The sequence below is a fragment of the Thalassophryne amazonica genome, chromosome 22 (assembly GCF_902500255.1).
Source record: "Thalassophryne amazonica chromosome 22, fThaAma1.1, whole genome shotgun sequence".
NCBI classification, from domain to species: Eukaryota; Metazoa; Chordata; class Actinopteri; order Batrachoidiformes; family Batrachoididae; genus Thalassophryne; species Thalassophryne amazonica.
Window position 1 is genome coordinate 782829 of NC_047124.1, and position 19992 is coordinate 802820.

At 41.8% G+C, this 19992-nt stretch overlaps 1 protein-coding gene across 3 annotated transcripts in view; it reads left to right on the forward strand.

Moving 5' to 3' along the window:
- The window catches only part of ppfibp1a (PPFIA binding protein 1a), an 82909-nt gene extending 69801 nt beyond the window's left edge, over nucleotides 1-13108 (forward strand). For all 3 annotated transcript variants that reach the window (XM_034163153.1, XM_034163152.1, XM_034163154.1), the window contains 10 exons: nucleotides 313-435; nucleotides 650-800; nucleotides 888-999; nucleotides 1077-1165; nucleotides 1245-1367; nucleotides 7105-7230; nucleotides 9474-9662; nucleotides 11784-11930; nucleotides 12076-12141; nucleotides 12212-13108. In XM_034163153.1, coding sequence (XP_034019044.1) covers nucleotides 313-435; nucleotides 650-800; nucleotides 888-999; nucleotides 1077-1165; nucleotides 1245-1367; nucleotides 7105-7230; nucleotides 9474-9662; nucleotides 11784-11930; nucleotides 12076-12141; nucleotides 12212-12295 — 1210 coding nt within the window. In that variant the 3' untranslated portion in view covers nucleotides 12296-13108. The remainder of the gene's footprint in view (nucleotides 1-312; nucleotides 436-649; nucleotides 801-887; nucleotides 1000-1076; nucleotides 1166-1244; nucleotides 1368-7104; nucleotides 7231-9473; nucleotides 9663-11783; nucleotides 11931-12075; nucleotides 12142-12211) is intronic.
- Nucleotides 13109-19992: the final 6884 nt, after the last annotated feature.

A 19992-nucleotide genomic window follows, 5' to 3' on the forward strand; every position in this document is an offset into this window, starting at 1 on the left:
ATCAGAATCAATTTATGAGCCATTTGACGTTACCAACACAGAGAGCCTTTAAACTTAGCATGAATTGATTCAGTATTCTGAGTTTTGTGCAGAATTTCACACACTAAAGCAGCTATTTGCACAACAGTGGGAGTTGGGACTTTCTGTATTGGCAGCGTGTGAAGTATTTGCACTTTGTCCAGCCTGGATGTGCAGATCGTGTTGGTGCTGTTGCACTCTGACCTTCCTCGACATAATACCGCTCTGGAACGCCTCAAGTGTCCACGCTCTGTAATGAGGGTCTGAAAATTCTGATGATTTTCACTCCTGCAGGCTAAAGAGGAGTCACTCCACCTCCTTTAACCTGGATGATGCAGCGGAAATGGGGTTCAAGAGGGGCGGAGTTAGAGCTACAGCTGGCCCACGCCTCGGGTGGTCGCACGAGTTAAATCACAAGTAGGTGTCAAAAAAACAAAAACTCATTCATTGCGAGTAGCTCCTCGTCATGTACAGTTGTCTTCATACATATTCCTCAAAGATGAAATGTTTCACTCACTCATCTTCACCTGCTTGTCTGGGATGGGGCTGCGAGGACTCCGGGGGGGGGGGTGGAACCCCAAAGTTCCCTTTCCAGATAAATGTTTATCGTTAACTGTTTGTTCTCCGTCAGCTGTACCAATGTTCCTTTCTCGCGGTGGAGTAAAGAGGACGTTTGTGGTTGGATGCATGAGCAGGGCCTGGGGCTGTACATGGTCCAAGGCCAGAGCTGGATCACATCGGGACAAATGCTGCTGCAGGCGTCGCAGCACGATCTGGAGAAGGTCACTGTGGAATCAGAAGGAATGTCTCTCTTTGAAATCCTTCTGCTGGATGTTTACTGTGTCGTGTGTTTCTGTTGATGTCTGCAGGAGTTGGGCATGAAGCATCCTTTCCATCAGAAGAAGCTGCAGCTCGCTCTGCAGGCTCTCGGGTCAGAGGACGATGAGCTCAAAGGCAAACTGGACCACAACTGGGTGACCAGTAAGTGTGACATCACCTGAGCGCCGGACAAAACGTGACGCCTGCGGTTGATTTTGGAACTCAAACATTTTTTTCAGGGTGGTTGGATGACATTGGTCTCCCGCAGTACAAAAGTAACTTTGATGAGGCCTGTGTTGATGGTCGCATGCTGCACTACATGACGGTGGTAAGCGATCCGCCATCAATATCCCCTCAGACTGGTTGAAGTGACCCGCCTGATGAACATTTAATCTGCTGTTTGCCAGGACGACCTGCTGTCTCTGAAAGTGGGGAGTGTTCTTCATCACCTGAGCATCAAGAGAGCCATTCAGGTCCTGCGCCTCAACTCATACGAGCCAAACTGCCTCAGACGACGGCCGTCAGACAAGGTATGAGTCTCGAGAGACCTACACTACTGCGACGACTGCATCAATCCAACGGTTTTAGAGCCCCTTTACACATAACACAAAGTTGGGCGATAGAAGCAGAAAACGGCCACAAAAGGGAGGGAAAAAAAAACAAATTGGCAACTGCAAAAAATTCCAGCCGCTGTCGCGAGGGACAGACAGTCAGACAGGTGTGAATGATCCTGCAGCAACTGCTTCATGCACACTCGTGTGCGCGCACATGAACACAGTGCGAGCACGTGAGAGGTGTGATACCATATTGCACTCATACAGCAGTGGAAGCAATCACATGCTGGATAAATGTATATTAATCAATGAAAATGTGTAAGGACTAAATAATGAGGGCACAGTACATTATAAGAACAATGAATGTACTATTTAAATGTAAGACAATCATGTTACTGGTAATGATTCTGTTCTCTCACACACACACACACATAAAAAAAGCAATGTTTAATATTTTATTCCTGTTATAAAGTGTGGACAATACAAGAATTAACCTCCTCCTGTTCCTTAAAGTACATGATCCATGGCCATGGACGTAAACAAGGAGGTAATTTACTGACATGAATGAAGCCATGTACTCAATCATGAACACGTCAGCCGGCTCCACATGTCCAGCTGTCGAGCACGCATTGAGGTGCTGGTGACCACATTGCAAAGGTGATGAGTTGTTTTATTTAACATGTGAAGAGAGCCCACCAGCGTGTTGTGAGGTGATATTCTGCATGGCTGTGAGTTGCAAGTACACAACGGTCAGCAGCTGCTGCTTGCCACCAACACGTGGGGCCGGCTCTCATAACATGCTGATAATTACATACAAACATTTGGATCGGTCAGCCACGTCTCATGGGGTGCGGCACAGTGTATACTTTATCAGCTGGCCGGCTGATATGATAGTACAATAAAAACACACATTCATTGAGGTTTGGATAATTGACTGAAAAATGGTGAAAACCTAAAAACTGCTTTCCAGCTCAACCTTCATTTCTAAAGCACATTTAAAACAACAGTCGTCGACCAAAGTGCTGTATGTAATTAAAAAATGGGCACCAAGTTAACCCCAATCGTAAATAAATGAATTAAAAATAACACTGAAATTACAGCGGGCAATAAAACTGATAAAAGACAAAGTAAAATAAAGAGTAAAAATAGTAGTAAATAATTTAATTTAATTGATTTTATTTACATAGCGCCAAATCACAACAAAGCTGCCTCAGGTGCAACACATAAGTAAGGTCTAACCTTACCAACCTCTAGAGCAAGAACACAGACAACAGTGGTAAGAAAAACTCCCTCTGAGGAAGAAACCTCAAGCAGACCAGACTCAGAGGGGTGACCCTCTGCTTGGTCCATGATACAGAAAGACTACGAATAAGGTCAAATTTGTCAGCATTAAGCAACAGGAAAAACAGAAGAAATACTAAAGTGAAACAGAGATACAATCGCTCATTTGGGAAACGCCAGAGAAAAAAAGTAGGTTTATAAAGAGGCTTTAAATGTCTCCAGGGACAGGGATGATCTAATATTAAAGGGGAGAATATTCCATAGCCGGGGGGCAGCCGCTGCAAAGGTTCTGTCACCTCTCATCTTTATTCTGGTTTTAGGTGCCTCCAGCAACAGTTGGTCAGAAGACCTTAAGGCTCTGATTGGGGTGTAGGGAAAAAGAAGCTCCGAAAGATACACTGGGGTCAGGCCATCGAGGGCTTTAAAGACAATTAAAAGAAGTTTAAAATCAACCCGGTAATGGACCGGAAGCCAGTGAAGAGTAGCCAAGACCGGCGTGATGTGGTCAGACTACTTCTTTCCCGAAAGAAGATGAGGAGAAGCGTTCTCAATAAGCTGGAAACGGTTTAGAGAGGTCTGATCCAAGCCAACAAACAGTCGAATAATCTAGTCTACTTGTGTCAAAGGCGTGGATAATCTTCTCAAGGTCAATCCCAGAGAACTATGGCTTGGACTTCGCCAGGAGACAGAGTTGGAAGAAATTTGTTCTAACAACAGCACCGATCTGCTTATCAAATTTAAAATGGTTGTCAAAAATCACCCCAAGGTTCCTCACACAGGAGTGAATGTTGGACCCCAGGGACCCATGACATCAGCAGAGCAGGCTGTGGAAGTGCTCCCCCAAACAGGATAACCTCCGTCTTGAATTAATTAAGATTTAATAGGTTAGCACTCATCCAAGATTTGACCTCACTCCCACAATCCAATAATGGCTGCACTGGGTCACTGCCTGACGACCTTAGTGGCAGGTAAATTGGACATTGTCGGCAAAACAATGGAAAGATATTAGATTAGATAAGAAAAGCCTTTATTCATCCCTCAATGGGGAAATTTCAGTGTCACATCGCAGCATAGAACAGTAGGAGTAGACAGAAGGGCATGCAATAAAACGAACAAGCAGTTCTTAAAAACAAGAACTAAAAAAGCACTGAGTGCCAGGTAAAGCTAAGACTACCATTGTTCAGTTCAGTGCTGCACTGCCGGGATGATATTTGGATTTATATCGGATTGAGATTTGGTATTTTCGAAAGATAATGCAGAGAGGCAACATGTACAAACCATAAGTCCTACAACCCCAATTCCAGTGAAGTTGGGACGTTGTGTAAAATGTAAATAAAAAAAAGAATACAATGATTTTCAAATCCTCTTCAACCTATATTCAATTGAATACACCACAAAGACAAGATATTTAATGTTCAAACTGATAAACTTTGTTTTTGTGCAAATATTTGCTCATTTTGAAATGGATGCCTGCAACACATTTCCAAAAAGCTGGGACAGTGGTATGTTTCCCACTGTGTTACATCACCTTTCCTTCTAACAACACTCAATAAGCATTTGGGAACTGAGGACACTAATTGTTGAAGCTTTGTAGGTGGAATTCTTTCCCATTCTTGCTTGATGTACAACTTCAGTTGTTCAACAGTCCGGGGTCTCCATTGTCGTATTTTGCACTTCATAATGTGCCACACATTTTCAATGGGCGACAGGTCTGGACTGCAGGCAGGCCAGTCTAGTACCCGCACTCTTTTACTACGAAGCCATGCTGTTGTAACACGTGCAGAATGTGTCTTGGCATTGTCTTGCTGAAATAAGCAGGGACGTCCCTGAAAAAGACGTTGCTTGGATGCAGCATGTGTTGCTCCAAAACCTGGATGTACCTTTCAGCATTGATGGTGCCATCACAGATGTATAAGTTGTCCATGCCATGGGCACTAACACACCCCCATACCATCACAGATGCTGGCTTTTGAACTTTGCGCTGGTAACAATCTGGATGGTCTGTTTCCTCTTTTGTCCAGAGGACACGACGTCCATGATTTCCAAAAACAATTTGAAATGTGGACTCATCAGACCACAGCACACTTTTCCACTTTGTGTCTGTCCATTTCATATGAGTTCGGGCCCAGAGAAGGCGGTGGTGTTTCTGGATGTTGTTGATGTTTGGCTTTCACTTTGCATGGTAGAGTTTTAACTTGCACTTGTAGATGTAGCGACGAACTGTGTTAACTGACAATCGTTTTCTGAAGTGTTCCTGACCCCACGCAATAAGATCCTTTACACCAGGGGTGGCCAAGTTCGGCCCTCGAGATCAACCTTCGTGACACTCTTAGTTGTCTCCCTGCTCCAACACACCTGAATCCAATGAAAGGCTCATTAAAAGTCTGCTAACGAGTCTTTCATTGGATTCCGGTGTGTTGGAGCAGGGAGACAACAAGAGTGTCAGGAAGGTGGCTCTCGAGGACCAAACTTGGCCACCCCTGCTTTACACAATGATGTCTGTTTTTAATGCAGTGCCATCTGAGGGGTCGAAGGTCATGGGCATTCAGTGTTGGTTTTCAGTCTTGCCGCTTATGTGGAGAAAGTTCTCCAGATTCTCTGACTCTTATTATGGACTATAGATGATGGAATCCCTAAATTCCTTGCAACTGAACATTGAGAAACATTGTTCTTAAACTGTTGGACTATTTTTTTCACGCAGTTGTTCACAAAGTGGTGATCCTCAGTCCATCTTTGCTTGTGAACGGCTGAGCCTTTTGGGGATGCTCCTTTTAAACCCAATCATGACACTCACCTGTTTCCAATTAGGTGTTCTTTGAGCATTCATCAACTTTCCAAGTCTTTTGTTGCCCTGTCCCAACTTTTTTGAAATGTGTTGCAGGCATCCATTTCAAAATGAGCAAATATTTGCACAAAAACAATAAAGTTTATCAGTTTGAACATTAAATATCTTGTCTTTGTGGTGTATTCAACTGAATATAGGTTGAAGAGGATTTGCAAATCATTGTATTCTGTTTTTATTTACATTTTACGCTTTAGCTTTATTGATAACTGGCCTTTGTTCTGGGTCCGCCGTGGCTTGCTGATGCCGGACGACCTCCACCCTACTGGGGAAGGTGCCGCCATCTTGTCTGCGAACAGTTAGAGCTCTACAGGGAGGGTAACATTCGGAATTTACAGCAGGCCACGAAGCAGGTGATTAGAGACCTGGATGTGGATGTGGAATCCATTAGCTTAGCGGGAAATTAGTGCAGAAAATCCACTATGGTGATAGTGCAGTTTATCTGCCAGGGAGGGAAATTCAACAAGTTGAGACTGTGGCCTGCTTCTGTAGACGTGTCCATAAAAATCATAGAGGGATATGCAGCATACTGGTATAGTATGTTTCTATGCTTTTTACTCTTTTAAATTCATTTTATTAGTAATTGGAGCGTGCCGCGGCCTCAACTTTACCTAAATTCTGGGTCTTTTAGTGAAGTTTAGGGCTAGTGGCCGGCGATCACCTTAGTATTTCTCTGTTTTTCTTGTTGTTTAATGCTGACAAATTATATTGTATTTTTTGTCTTTCTGATGCCTGATTCTGTTTTTTCTCTGTTTAAGGTGCAGCTCCATCCAGAGATGGGTGTGGTATTTGTACTGGAGACCCTCCTGTCCTGTGCGCCAATAGCATTTCTTGTATATTCGTTTTGTGAATTGTTCTGTAATTTGTGTCTGTATCATGGCCCAAGCAGAGGGTCACCCCTCTGAGTCTAATCTGCTTGAGGTTTCTTCCTCAGAGGGAGTTTTTCCCTTACTACTGCTCTGGGGGTTAGTAAAGTTAGACCTTACTTGTGTGAAGCATCTTGAGGCACCTCTGTTGTGATTTGGCGCTATATAAATGAAAATAATTTGAAATTGAAGAAAACTGTTTAAAATGGCTCACCCACGTGTCTACTGTAGTTCTGATTTTGTTTAATTGATATGACACTAATAATGTGAAATCCTCCCAATGTAAACAATTTCAGTTTCAAGTCTTCTCACGTGCAGAATCTTTGGTTTGAATATATGCACCCATGTTTCAACAAAAATGTAGTATGCACAGAATATTGTCTTGTAGCAGTGTGTGTGTGTAATGCACTACTGGGATAAGTGGGGCTGTGAGCATGTGTCCATGTATGAAAACAGTGTTTATGTTTAATCTGCTGTCCTATTTAAAACATTCACATCCTCTGCATGTTATCTGATTCTGACAAGAAAAAGTTAACACAAGAAAACTCATATGACCCAGATTTCTTTGAAAATAAAAAGCACTTCCTCTCTAGTTCACCACATTCAAACTTTGTAGTGATGTCATTATTTCCCCAATTTATCACATGCGACCGTAACAAGTTTTTTTTTTTTTTTTCTTTCTTTCCCCGCCATCTCTGGATTTTAATTCTCAGTTTGTGTCCAGAACAACATGACACCAGCAGCAGTGTCGCAGTGGACCAATCACAGAGTGATGGAGTGGCTCCGCTCCGTGGATCTGGCAGAATACGCGCCCAACCTGAGGGGCAGCGGCGTGCATGGGGGGCTGATGGTGAGAGGCTTCAGACTCTGGAACCTCATAATGGTGACAAAATGAAAAGAAGACACAGAGTTCCTCAAACATGTTTCAGTCCTACGCCAGCAAGATGTTGGCTGCAGGTTATGTTTTCACTCGTCTGTTTTTGAACAGCCTGGAACCCACAATTCTTCATATGTTGTTAGAATTATTTATTTTTTACAGAGGATTCATATCCTGATAGACAAGAACTAATTCAATTTTCAAGGTCAAAGGTCAAAGTCAGGAAAAAATCAAGAAAAATGGGAAAAATCCCTATTTGAGTCATGTAGGATGGTATCCTTTATCAACCAACAGTCTGATCCAGATTCCAGTTTTTGTGGCCATTTAAATGGAACACTGAAAACCCCATTTAATGTATATTTTACATTATATCTTAATCAAACGTGCTTCAGTCACTCTCATATTTGAAATTGAGGTGCAGACTGACACTCACTGTCACCTGACAGTTTCATCTGGATTAGGCAGGTGGAGATTAATCGATACGAATCGGTATCTAGATACAGACGTGCGATCCAAGTGCATCAGTTCATTTGATGGGTTGAATCATGTTGCATCACTCGCTGCCTGCTTGCGTTGATTTTTTTCCTCTTTCCCCGATGCACATTGAATGCACCATAGACGGAAGCTAGAAAGCACATTTCTAGGACATCGGAAGCCTTGTTGCTTAATGATGTCCTTATCGACCCTGCAGTTTGGGACAACGGAGTGGCCGTTGTTTTTGAGGGTGTTAATCGGGAAATTAGCATTTCTCTATGTTGATTGCAGACTGCAGTGGGGTTGCTGAAGCAACGAAGCAGCACTTCAACCCGCTGTTTGCTGGTTCTCTGCATCGCTTCCAGCAGCAGGTCTTCATGAACCCTTCTCAAAGCCATTTAAAGATGTCAATCATGAGTCAGCTTTGTGTGGATTAAAGTCACCAACTGGGACTCTTGTTGCGGGCAAGAAATGAGAACCGTCCTCTGTTCCACACCAGAGTTTTACGCGATGGTTCTGGTTCTCTGGTGTGAGCACCGTGTGAGGAGTTCAGCCTGAAGTTGTCCATCAGGTGAAGGAAATAATCATAATTATTATTATTTTGTGGCACTAAGTGCACAGCTCCAAAGAGCCACGCAGATTTCAGACTGAAATCAACCACCGTTTTAAATCAAATGACACCTCTTTCCAAACGGTATAATACAAACTACAGCCAACCAAAACCGGGTTTTTTGTCCACAAAATGAGACTTCCTGCTTTTTTTTTTTTTTATGAATTACATCCTGACGTGCAGCGCAGCCGGCTGTAAGAGCTCAGCTCAGAGTTTATGGAGTTACATTTGTGTCATAAATGTCTGAAAGGAAATGCTTTAAACAGAAATTACAGATTTTATTAATTTTTATTTATGTAAAAAAAATCGATCCAGTGACCAATTTCATATTTATTTACTTTAAGACTATAAAATATTAGACATAGAAAACCTGTAAAGCCTACTTTTAGTACATAGAAAATTCACAAGAGGTATCCATAAGGGAATTGATTTTGCTCAAATCTTATCAATACCTATCATTAATCATATCGCACCAAATCTCATTGTGAGGAATTGAATTGCCATCAGATGCATATCAAATCGGGAACAGGGGTGAACCTTACCGTCAGTATCGTACTGCTGGTAGTGAATCGAGGTGTGCATCGAATCGTTGTCAGTGATGAGACTCTCATGACTCATCTGGATCTGATCTGGATTGTGTGGACATTTGACTTTAATATTAAAAAGCCCATTTGGTGTACATCTTTCATTACATCGCAATCAAAAGGGTCTCAATCACTCATTTTTCTATTATCCATTTACCTACAACACCAAAATTGGACAAAGGTTCCAATTTTATTAGTCAGAAATGAAGTGCCAATAAGCAGTGACAAACTGTGCACAGCAGAGATGACCAATGTTCTGCGAAAATTATCTGAATAACAAATCAGAAACCAAAGAGGTTGGGGGGGGGAAACAAAACCTGACAACACCACAAAAACAATTGAAGTGCATGACCTAAATACATCCTCCTGACTTTTGATCACATGTAATTTAGCTTATGAAAAGTCTGTTCTAACAGGACTTTGAGCTTGAAAATATTTACAAGGCAAAAATGTGTGGAACTGGAAACTAGTGTTGGTGGGAGGTTGGTGCTCTGACCGTGGTCCTGTAGTTTAATTATACATTCCCTTTTCTCAACTCTGTTCTGAAGGTGTTGGAACCTCGCTTCAATGTCGAGTCATTTGCCCTTCTGCTCAACATCCCTCCAAGTAAAACCCTGTTGAGACGCCACTTGGCCACACACTTCCACCTGCTTATTGGCACTGAGGCCCAGCGCCTCAAACAGGACTGTCTGGAAAATCCTGACTACACCGTCCTTACTGCCACTGCCAAGGTCAAGGTAACAGCCCGACCACCAAATGACAACCACAATGTGTGCAAGGACATTTTGCAAATACTTTGAGACCGTAAATCCTGATTTATGCTTCAGCAATGCCGCAGGGCTGTTGATACGCAATGATGTTGACATGGACATGACCCTTTCAAAGTTCTCTGTCATGTTAGTGGGTGTCAATGCAACTTACCGCCAGAATACTAGGGGGCATGACATAGCGAACAAGGCAGAAGTTTCTTTCCGCCTGCACCGTCACTGGTTCTGGTTGTTTTTGGTAAACCCCCCCCTTTTTTTTTTTTCTTCTGGACTAATTTGTCCCTCAATGAGCTCCACTTCTTACGCAATCATCAACCTCCATACCAGCGTTGCGTGCAATTTCCATGTACTGCAGGTCATTTGAGCGTCTGTAGTTTTTTGACTCTGTTGTAAAGTTGCTCATATTTGCGGACTTCTCTGCCAAACATTCCTCTATTTGATCCATGATTGAAATGTAATCGGCATGCGCATTGCAAAAACCTTTAATTATGATGGGAGAGTCAGGAGTGAAAGCAGAAGTGACAAACCGCAGCTTTTGTGGTCTCTGTCGTTTCAACGTGTAGAGTAAGTGCACCCGTAAGCCCACTTTAAACTTTGATGTCAACTTACAAAAAAAGGAAAATATATATATTTTGCCATCCATTACTTCATCCAATCAAATGGTTTGTTACTTCTATGATATTTTTATGGCATACAGATCACATTTTCCGTTGTTGACTTGGCCCCACCCCAAAGTACACAGGCTCAGGACCCCTGACTAGAAGACACCCACAAACTTTTGTTTTGGTGTTTTGGAACTTGTCATTCATTTTCAGCAAATTTCAGCCACATCTTTGGTAAATACATTATGTCAAGTAAAAGGTAAATGTACTAATTTTGATTTCTAGATAAATAGTATTTTGCCAAATTCTATGATTTCCCTTCAAATGGAAAGATGAGTTTTATGAGCGAGCAAACATAGCTGATGTCATGCTAACACGCCTAGCCCTGTTAATGCTACTCTGCTACAAGAACTAAGGTTGTCAGCTACATCAGATATATTCTGATACATGATCCTTTCTCATTTGTCATATTGTATCACATGTTGGAGACAAGCTGGACAAATGGGCATGAAACCACTGGAATCTCTGAAGAAACAAACCACTGCAGGATTTGTAGAAAAGCGTCATCTGCTGAGCTTTGAGAATTTAAACTGTTTTCTAATGTGTCTTACTTTTAAGATTTAAATGGCTCGGCTCCTTCCCCATGACATCAGTTTATTAATCCTCTTCAGCCCAAGTAAAATTATAATTTTTTTTTTTTTTTTTTTTTACACATTTTACAAACTTCATGTCTTGACAGTAGCAAGGCTCCCATTTTGACTTAAATGGGAATTAGTAATTAGATATGCGTACAGTTTGTCCACAGTAGGTTCTGTGATGAATGATACGTGCACAGCTTAATCATCGGTTTTATCAGAAAAGTTGGGAGGGAGGGGATTATTTGTCCGGAGCAGTCCATAAACTCTACCAGAATATCTTCAGTAAGAGCCTGTTCTGTGTGTTTTGGTCAGTCAGCTTTCTCTGTAAAAGTCTCGACTCAGTGGAACCAACGCTCTCCCTGACAGCATTAGGAACTCTGATTCTACTGGAAGCTTCAAGAACAAACTCAAAAATGTACTCGGACACTCAACTCTGTAACCAATGGTATCAGAACGTCATGTTAAATACGTCGGTGTGGGTGAACTTTGAGATAATGTTTTTGTTCCTTATGTTTTAATTGTGACCTGCTAAGGGACTGCAGGTGTAAATTAGCTTTAAGATAACTCTGGTACGATGCATCAAATGAAAACATTTGTTTTTTTTATTGTACATGGTCCCTTTACAATTAAACAAATAGGAGGAGGCGTCGTAAGCTCTTATGTCTGTCACACTACATTGAAGGCAGGTTTTATGATTTCAGTTTTAATCTGTTTTTATTTGCTGTGTCTGTCTGTGTGTGTCATCCCTCGTTTCTCTGCAGAAAGATTTCCCAGCAGGGACAAAGTGGATTTGATTTGATTTTGTGGTGGAATTTCTGGGCTCCTGAATAAATGCGTTTGTTCTCCTTCAGCCAAGACGTCTTTCGTTTGGTGGATTCGGGACTCTTCGCCGGAAACGCCAGGAGGATGGTGAAGAATATGTCTGCCCCATGAATGTGGAGATGCCACAGAGCTGCAGCGCCCGGATCAACAAGGATGATATGGATCACCTGGAGCAGGTAGGAGGGAGGGAGGGGAAACTGATTCCTGACCATGTCATCACATGAAGGTTGTTTCTTGAACGGTGGTGCGATTAGGTTGAGGTGTAACCTTGGACTTGTCTTTCGTCCAACAGTTTGATGGTTTTTCATCTGTTTGTTGCAGATGGAAGACTCTGAAGGGACAGTCAGACAGATTGGAGCATTTTCTGAAGGCATCAACAACTTAACAGTGAGATAAATCCCCCCCACAGAACATATTTGTGTGGTCCCCCAAAAAAACCGTTTCTGTCCTGTTCCAGAGCATGCTGAAGGATGACCAGTTTTTTCAGGAGATTCCAATCGGTCCTGCAGAGGTCAGCATGGCACAAACTGAAGACCACTAACATCTCAATCTCCAGATGGAGAAAAAATAATAATCCCTTTGGCTCCGTGTCAGCGCTGTCACCAAGTGTGACTTTTCAGTTTGCATCAGTCTGGATGTGCAGCCGTCACCTCAAACATATTTATTGAAGCTGCCCAAAACTTAATGCATGAACTGAGATATTTGTTGCTTTCTGCATGTTTATTTTATTGTTTGGAGAATAATTTGAAGGTCTGCATCTTGTAGCGGCACAGAGATTCTGCTGTTGCAGCCTTTAGGAAGGTCAAACCTTTTAAGGCCGTATGAATCATGCTGACATTTCAGAGTTTATTTCTGTTACAGGGGAGTATTCACAGTATACTACACTCAAACTGTACTACCAAACACTTTGTGCCTTCAGTTAGGCTTTTGTGGTACATAGTTTGGATTTTCTTTTCATATTGATACCAAAGAATGTCTCACTCTCTATATTTTTTTTTTCATCTTTTACCAAAATACTTTAGACTGTTTTTTTTTTAATGCACCAGTATCAATAATTAAAAATTATTCTGAAAGCCTAAAATTTAGTGTGTGTGATTTAGGGGCGTTTATTAGCATGAATAGAATGCAGCATTCATAATGTGTTCATTAGTGTAGAATTACTGACAAAAGCTCTTCAGATCACCATGGGTCGCACCGTTTTTTTTCTTTATTACCAGCTCTTAGTGTACTTTATTAATCTGCATTTATTCGTTTATTATTAGCTTGTTTAGTGCTTTTGATTCCTGGGAAAGTCTGTCATCACTTACTGACTGCAGGATTTTTCATTACCTAAAGCCTCGGTCCCATGGAGTGAAGAAGGAGCCACGCACCCTGTTTTTTTTTTTGTTTGTTTGTTTCGTGAGCTATCGTGGTAGTATAGTGGCTCAGAGTGGCTCTTAGAGGCATTATCTTCAGTTAACGAGGCTCCTCTCTGAGCGTGGCGCTAATTTCAAGATGTTCAAAATTTAGCAACAACAGCGTGGCGCAGTTTGTGTTACTGCGACGGCTTAGAGGCATTTGCGTGGTGCTTACGAGTCTGCAAAAAGTCCATTATCTGTACGCCTGGCACCTTTGCAGGACCTGAGAGGCTATTTTTGGAGTGGCTCCTCCTCTTGCGCACACAATTGCACCTGCTCTGTGCGCTGGACTCTATATTTTGTAGTGGATTAATCATTTTCTGCCAAACCTTGGATGGTGAAAACACTTCTAATCACTTCTGGCATCACAGAGGACTGTTTCATCTGGACACTTTTTTTCCTCTTTCCTGCTCCATGTGGGATGTATTTTGAGCAGCGTAAGGTAATTATTTTTAATGTTTTTTATAGCTTGATAAAACAGTTCCTTGCTATAAAAGTATGTCTGTATGTTGATTTAATATCTTGTTAATGGATCACTGTGTGTGCGCACTGAGGCAGGACCTGAGAGGCTATTTTTGGAGCGGTTCTCCTCTTTGCACACCAAATTCCACCTGCTCTGTGCGCTGGACTCTATATAAAATAATTATTTTGTAGCGGATTAATCATTTTCTGTCAAACCTTGGATGCCGAAAATACCTGTAATCACTTCTGGAATAAATGTATCACATGAGCTCCGCTGTGTGCGCGCACTGAGGCAGTGACTCATCATCACGCTTCAAACGAGCATTTAGGCAGAACGCCAGCTCACAAAAGAATGATATTTCAGTCAATATTGGACGAACACAAAATTTGGGTGACTGCGTGAAAGTGGATGTGTGTTTAAAGCCATGGAAGATAACTCCAGTGGAGCAGCTAGAGCTGTGCGGCAACACAGGTGGAGAGCGTGCAAAAGAGCGATTTTGAAGACATAACACAACACAAAGTTAAAAGTTGTATCATCGTGACTTGTAAGCTGCGGAAGAAAAAGAAATATATATATTGAAAATGATCCACAGGTGTATATAATAAAACGGCCACCTCATTCTGTATGCAGAACGGCACTGCGGGCAAAAGAGCGCTTTTGCAGAAATAAACAGACGAACACAAAGTCAAAAATGGATTCACGTTGTAAAAATGATTGTTTAAAGCCAGGGAAAAAATAAAGCCAGCAAGCCACGGATGGAACGGAAGCCAGAAAGAGCAGAGAGGCGGCTGTCCATGAAAGGACAACAGCAGCGCGCGTGCAAAAGAGCGATTTTGCAGAAATAAACGGACAAAGTTTTGTGTGTTTAAAGCCGCAAAAAAAAAAAAAAAAAAAGCCAGAGAGCCGCGGAGCCAGCGAGGAGCACAGAGGCGGCTCTCCAGGAACCCGTGGTTCGGGTCTAGCTGGTCTGGTGCATTACAAGTGGACAGCAGCCTGGCGCACAGCGCACAACTGTGGAACTGTGATGGAGTATCTATTTTTGGACTGCGTTAAAAAAAAAGGGACATCTTTAAATGCTGCTGTGAATCTGTGAATTGAAAACTCACACTTTGAAGGGACCAGGTGTGGGAGGGCTGGAGGTTTGGACCAAACTCATGCCTAAACGTGCGCCAACATGGCGTTATCATGGCGCTATCATGGCACTACGTGGCTTAGTGTGGCTGATGCGAGCCATTCAAGACTGTAATGACAGGTGGTCATGGCTCACTAGAGGCTGCTACGCGGCACATGCGGGGTACAGAGAGGCACACAGTGGCACCTTCATAGTGGATACGTGTTAAGATGAAAACGTCATTCTTGAAATAATCACCCCACACCCATGCGTGGCTCCTTCTTTGGCCTTTATTATTCGGTGGGACTGAGGCTTAAGTCACACTAGGGCTGGGTGATATGCCTTAAAATTCATATCACAATACAAATTGAATCCCTTCACGGTAACTGTATATATCACGATATAATGTAAGTGTAAAGGCTATAATGAGCAGCCCATTCTCTGGCCTGTTAGACATGTATTTTTGTGCACTGGAATCATCTCATTTCGCCATTCCTGCTTCTGTCCAGCAGGAACCATTGTTAGTCTGCTTTTGATGATGTTTGCTGCAGAAAGACCTCAGAGATGCCACCACATGGGTTGATGATCCTGAGTGGCTCATGTCGGGGGGGGTCCACCAATGATAGAGCAGGAGGCGTGGGTTTTATTTCTCTGCTCTCCTGCCCCGAGACGGAGCTCTCAGCTCAGCTGAATGAGGAAATGTGAGACCGTTTACTGCAGCTTTCTGCAAATATGTGCACCAAATATGACCATAAAATTCACAAAAAAAATTGCGGAAATTATTAATCATAATTTAGGTTATACGACCCCTGGCAAAAATGATGGAATCACCGTCCTCGGAGGATGTTCATTCAGTTGTTTAATTTTGTAGAAAAAAAGCAGATCACAGACATGACACAAAACTAAAGTCATTTCAAATGGCAACTTTCTGGCTTTAAGAAACACTATAAGAAATCAGGAAAAATAATTGTGGCAGTCAGTAACGGTTACTTTTTTAGACCAAGCAGAGGGAAAAAAATATGGAATCACTCAATTCTGAGGAAAAATGGAATCATGAAAAACAAAAGAATGCTCCAACACATCACAAGTATTTTGTTGCACCACCTCTGGCTTTTATAACAGCTTGCAGTCTCTGAGGCATGGACTTAATGAGTGACAAACAGTACTCTTCATCAATCTGGCTCCAACTTTCTCTGATTGCTGTTGCCAGATCAGCTTTGCAGGTTGGAGCCTTGTCATGGACCATTTTCTTCAACTTCCACCAAAGATTTTCAATTTGATTAAGATCTGGACTATTTGCAGGCCATGACATTGACCCTTTGTGTCTTTGTGCAAGGAATGTTTTCACAGTTTTTGCTCTATGGCAAGATGCATTATCATCTTGAAAAATGATTTCATCATCCCCAAACATCCTTTCAATTGATGGGATAAGAAAAGTGTCCAAAATATCAACGTAAACTTGTGCATTTATTGATGATGTAATGACAGCCATCTCCCCACTGCCTCTACCTGACATGCAGCCCCATATCATCAATGACTGCAGAAATTTACATGTTCTCTTCAGGCAGTCATCTTTATAAATCTCATTGGAACGGCACCAAACAAAAGTTCCAGCATCATCACCTTGCCCAATGCAGATTCAAGATTCATCACTGAATATGACTTTCATCCAGTCATCCACAGTCCACGATTGCTTTTCCTTAGCCCATTGTAACCTTGTTTTTTTTTCTGTTTAGGTGTTAATGGTGCCTTCCTTTTAAATTTTTCTGTATGTAAATCCCATTTCCTTTAGGCGGTTTCTTACAGTTCGGTCATAGACGTTGACTCCAGTTTCCTCCCATTCGTTCCTCATTTGTTTTGTTGTGCATTTTCGATTTTTGAGACATATTGCTTTAAGTTTTCTGTCTTGACGTTTTGATGTCTTCCTTGGTCTACCAGTATGTTTGCCTTTAACAACCTTCCCATGTTTGTATTTGGTCCAGAGTTTAGACACAGCTGACTGTGAACAACCAACATCTTTTGCAACATTGCGTGATGATTTACCCTCTTAAGAGTTTGATAATCCTCTCTCGTGTTGGAGCCATGATTCATGTCAGTCCACTTGGTGCAACAGCTCTCCAAGGTGTGCTCACTCCTTTTTAGATGCAGACTAACGAGCAGATCTGATATGATGCAGGTGTTAGTTTTGGGGATGAAAATTTACAGGGTGATTCCATAATTTATTCCTCAGAATTGAGTGATTCCATATTTTTTCCCCTCTGCTTGGTCTAAAAAAGTAACCATTACTGACTACCACAATTTTTTTTTCTTGATTTCTTATAGTGTTTCTTAAAGCATTTGAAATGACTTTAGTTTTGTGTCATGTCTGTGATCTGCGTTTTTTTCTGCAAAATTAAACAACTGAATGAACATCCTCCGAGGCCGGTGATTCCATAAGTATTGCCAGGGGTTGTAGTAGGCCTATTAACGTAATTTAAAAACTCGTATAAAGCTCAGTGTGCACTTTTAAAACAGACTGAGTCTGAATTTAATGGGACAATTGCTTAATTTTGTCATGTGACTTTTACGTGACCAAGTTCAGTCGGCCAACTCCAGTTAAAATAGCGTTTAATTTTACACTCTTACAAGGAGAGGTTTTAATCTGCAGACAGCATTTTCCAGTCGTTCAGAGTCACTGAGGAAGATACCATGATGTCATCGACAAACACTACCGTGATTGATCAGTGGAGGCTAAATCTCTACCATCAGCCAAATTTATACCGTGAACTAGATAAACCAGAGGAAAATCAGTATTTGAACACACTGTGGTTTTGCAGGTTCTCCCACTTAGAAATCATGGAGGGATCTGAAATTTTCATCTTAGGTGCATGTCCACTGTGAGAGACAATCTTAAAAAAAAAAAAAAAAATCCAGAAATCACAATGTATGATTTTTTTAAAAAATAATTTATTTGTATGTTACTGCTGCAAATAAGTATTTGACCACCTACCAACCAGCAAGAATTCTGTCTCTCACAGACCTGTTAATTTTTCTTTAAGAAGCCCTCTTATTCTGCACTCTTTACCTGTATTAATTGCACCTGTTTGAACTTGTTGCCTGTATAAGAGACACCTGTTCACACAATCAATCACACTCCAACCTGTCCACCATAGCCAAGACCAAAGAGCTGTCTAAGGACACCAGGGACAAAGCTGTAGACCTGCACAAGGCTGGGATGGACTACAGGACAACAGGCAAGCAGCTTGGTAGAAGACAACATCTGTTATGATTATTTATTAGAAAGTGGAAGAAACACAAGATGACTCTCAATCTCCCTCGGTCTGGGATTCCATGCAAGATCTCACTTTGTGGGGTAAGGATGATTCTGAGAAAGCTCAGAACTACACAGGAGGACCTGGTCAATGACCTGAAGAGAGCTGGGACCACAGTCACAAAGATTACATTAGTAACACATGATGCTGTCATGGTTTAAAATCCTGCAGGGCAGCAAGGTCCCCCTGCTCAAGCCAGCACATGTCCAGGCCCGTTTGAAGTTCACCAGTGACCATCTGGATGATCCAGAGGAGGCATGGGAGAAGGTCGTGGTCAGATGAGACCAGAATAGAGCTTTTTGGAATCAACTCCACTTACCATGTTTAGAGGATGAGAACATCCCCAAGAAAACCATCCCAACCGTGAAGCATGGAGGTGGAAACATCATACTCTAGGGGTGCTCTTCTGCAAAGGGGACAGGACGACTGCACCGTATTTAAGGGAGGATGGATGGGGTCATGTATTGAGAGATTCTGGCAAACAACCTCCTTCCCTCAGTAAGAGCATTGAAGCTGGGTCATGGCTGGGTCTTCAGCATGACAGTGACCCCAAACACACAGCCAGGCCAACTAAGAGGGGCTCCGTAAGAAGCATTTCAAGGTCCTGGAGTGGCCTGGCCAGTCTCCAGACCTGAACTCAATAGAAAATCTTTGGAGGGAGCTGAAACTCCAAACCTGAAAGATCTAGAGAAGATCTGTATGGAGGAGTGGACCAAAATCCCTGCTGCACTGTGTGAAAACCTGGTGAAGAACTACAGGAAACGTCTGACCTCTGTAATTGCAAACAAAGGCTACTGTACCAAATAACACTGATTTTCACAGGTGTTCAAATATTTATTTGCAGCAGTAACATACAAATAAATTATTAAAAAAAAATCATACATTGTGATTTCCAGATTTTTTTTTTTTTTAGATTATGTCTCTCGCAGTGGACATGAACCTAAGATGAAAATGATGATTTCTAAGTGGGAGAACTTGCAAAACCGCAGGGTGTTCAAATACTTATTTTCCTCACTGTATGTTTATACCCCCTCCTCCCAAACACACACTTGTGGCTTTTTCTAAATCTGAGTGTTACCATTTTGGGTTTAGGATTTTCTACAGACCTGTTCTTAAAATTTCAGCTTGTTCTGGTTAATTTCCATTATTTAGCCATTTTTAACTAATGCTCTCTGAATAATGTAATGTACAGCATCACTAAATCCTACACATTGTAGCTTTAAGGATTCACAACTTAATTATTTAATCTATTAGTGAGTAAATCTTTTTGACCAAGTCAAATTATTCAAGTGACATTATAATGAATCACTCACAGCCACATTGTTAGTTTCATTCCTAAGAAGTCCATAACTATCCAAAATTCAACCTTTAGAGATGAGAACAGTGGCTTTTTATATATTCAATCGGCTTCCTTTTTACAGCTATACATGTGATAATCAGCACCCTAATTAGACTAATTTAAAGCTTTAAAGGTGCAGCAGTAAGATCCAGTGCTGCTGAAACAAAAAGGGGAAACATTTATGGTGCAGGAGCCATTTTTAATGTTGCATAATCAAATATTTTTTGGCCAGTGTTGACAGACTGAGGGGAAAAAAACACCAACAAATAAAGTCAACACTGAAGAACGTTTGATCATAATAATGATTGTGCATGACGATTTATCAATGGCAGATCAGACTAACGTTGTCAACAATGCAATGATTCTATATAAATGACGCAAACCTTAAAGTGTGCAAAAAAAAAAAAAAAAAAAAAAACTGCATGTGTTAAGGCACTCGGACAAAAGCCAAGTCTTCAGTCAAACTCGGGGTGCTGCGTTCCATTGGCAACAGCGTGAAAACTGTCAGGAATCGAACAGCCAATGAACACATGATGCCAATGACATGAATTGGTCCGTACTGCAGTTCTGCAGTGTGACGACCATCGGAGCATAAATACCAAACGCGTAGTGCAACA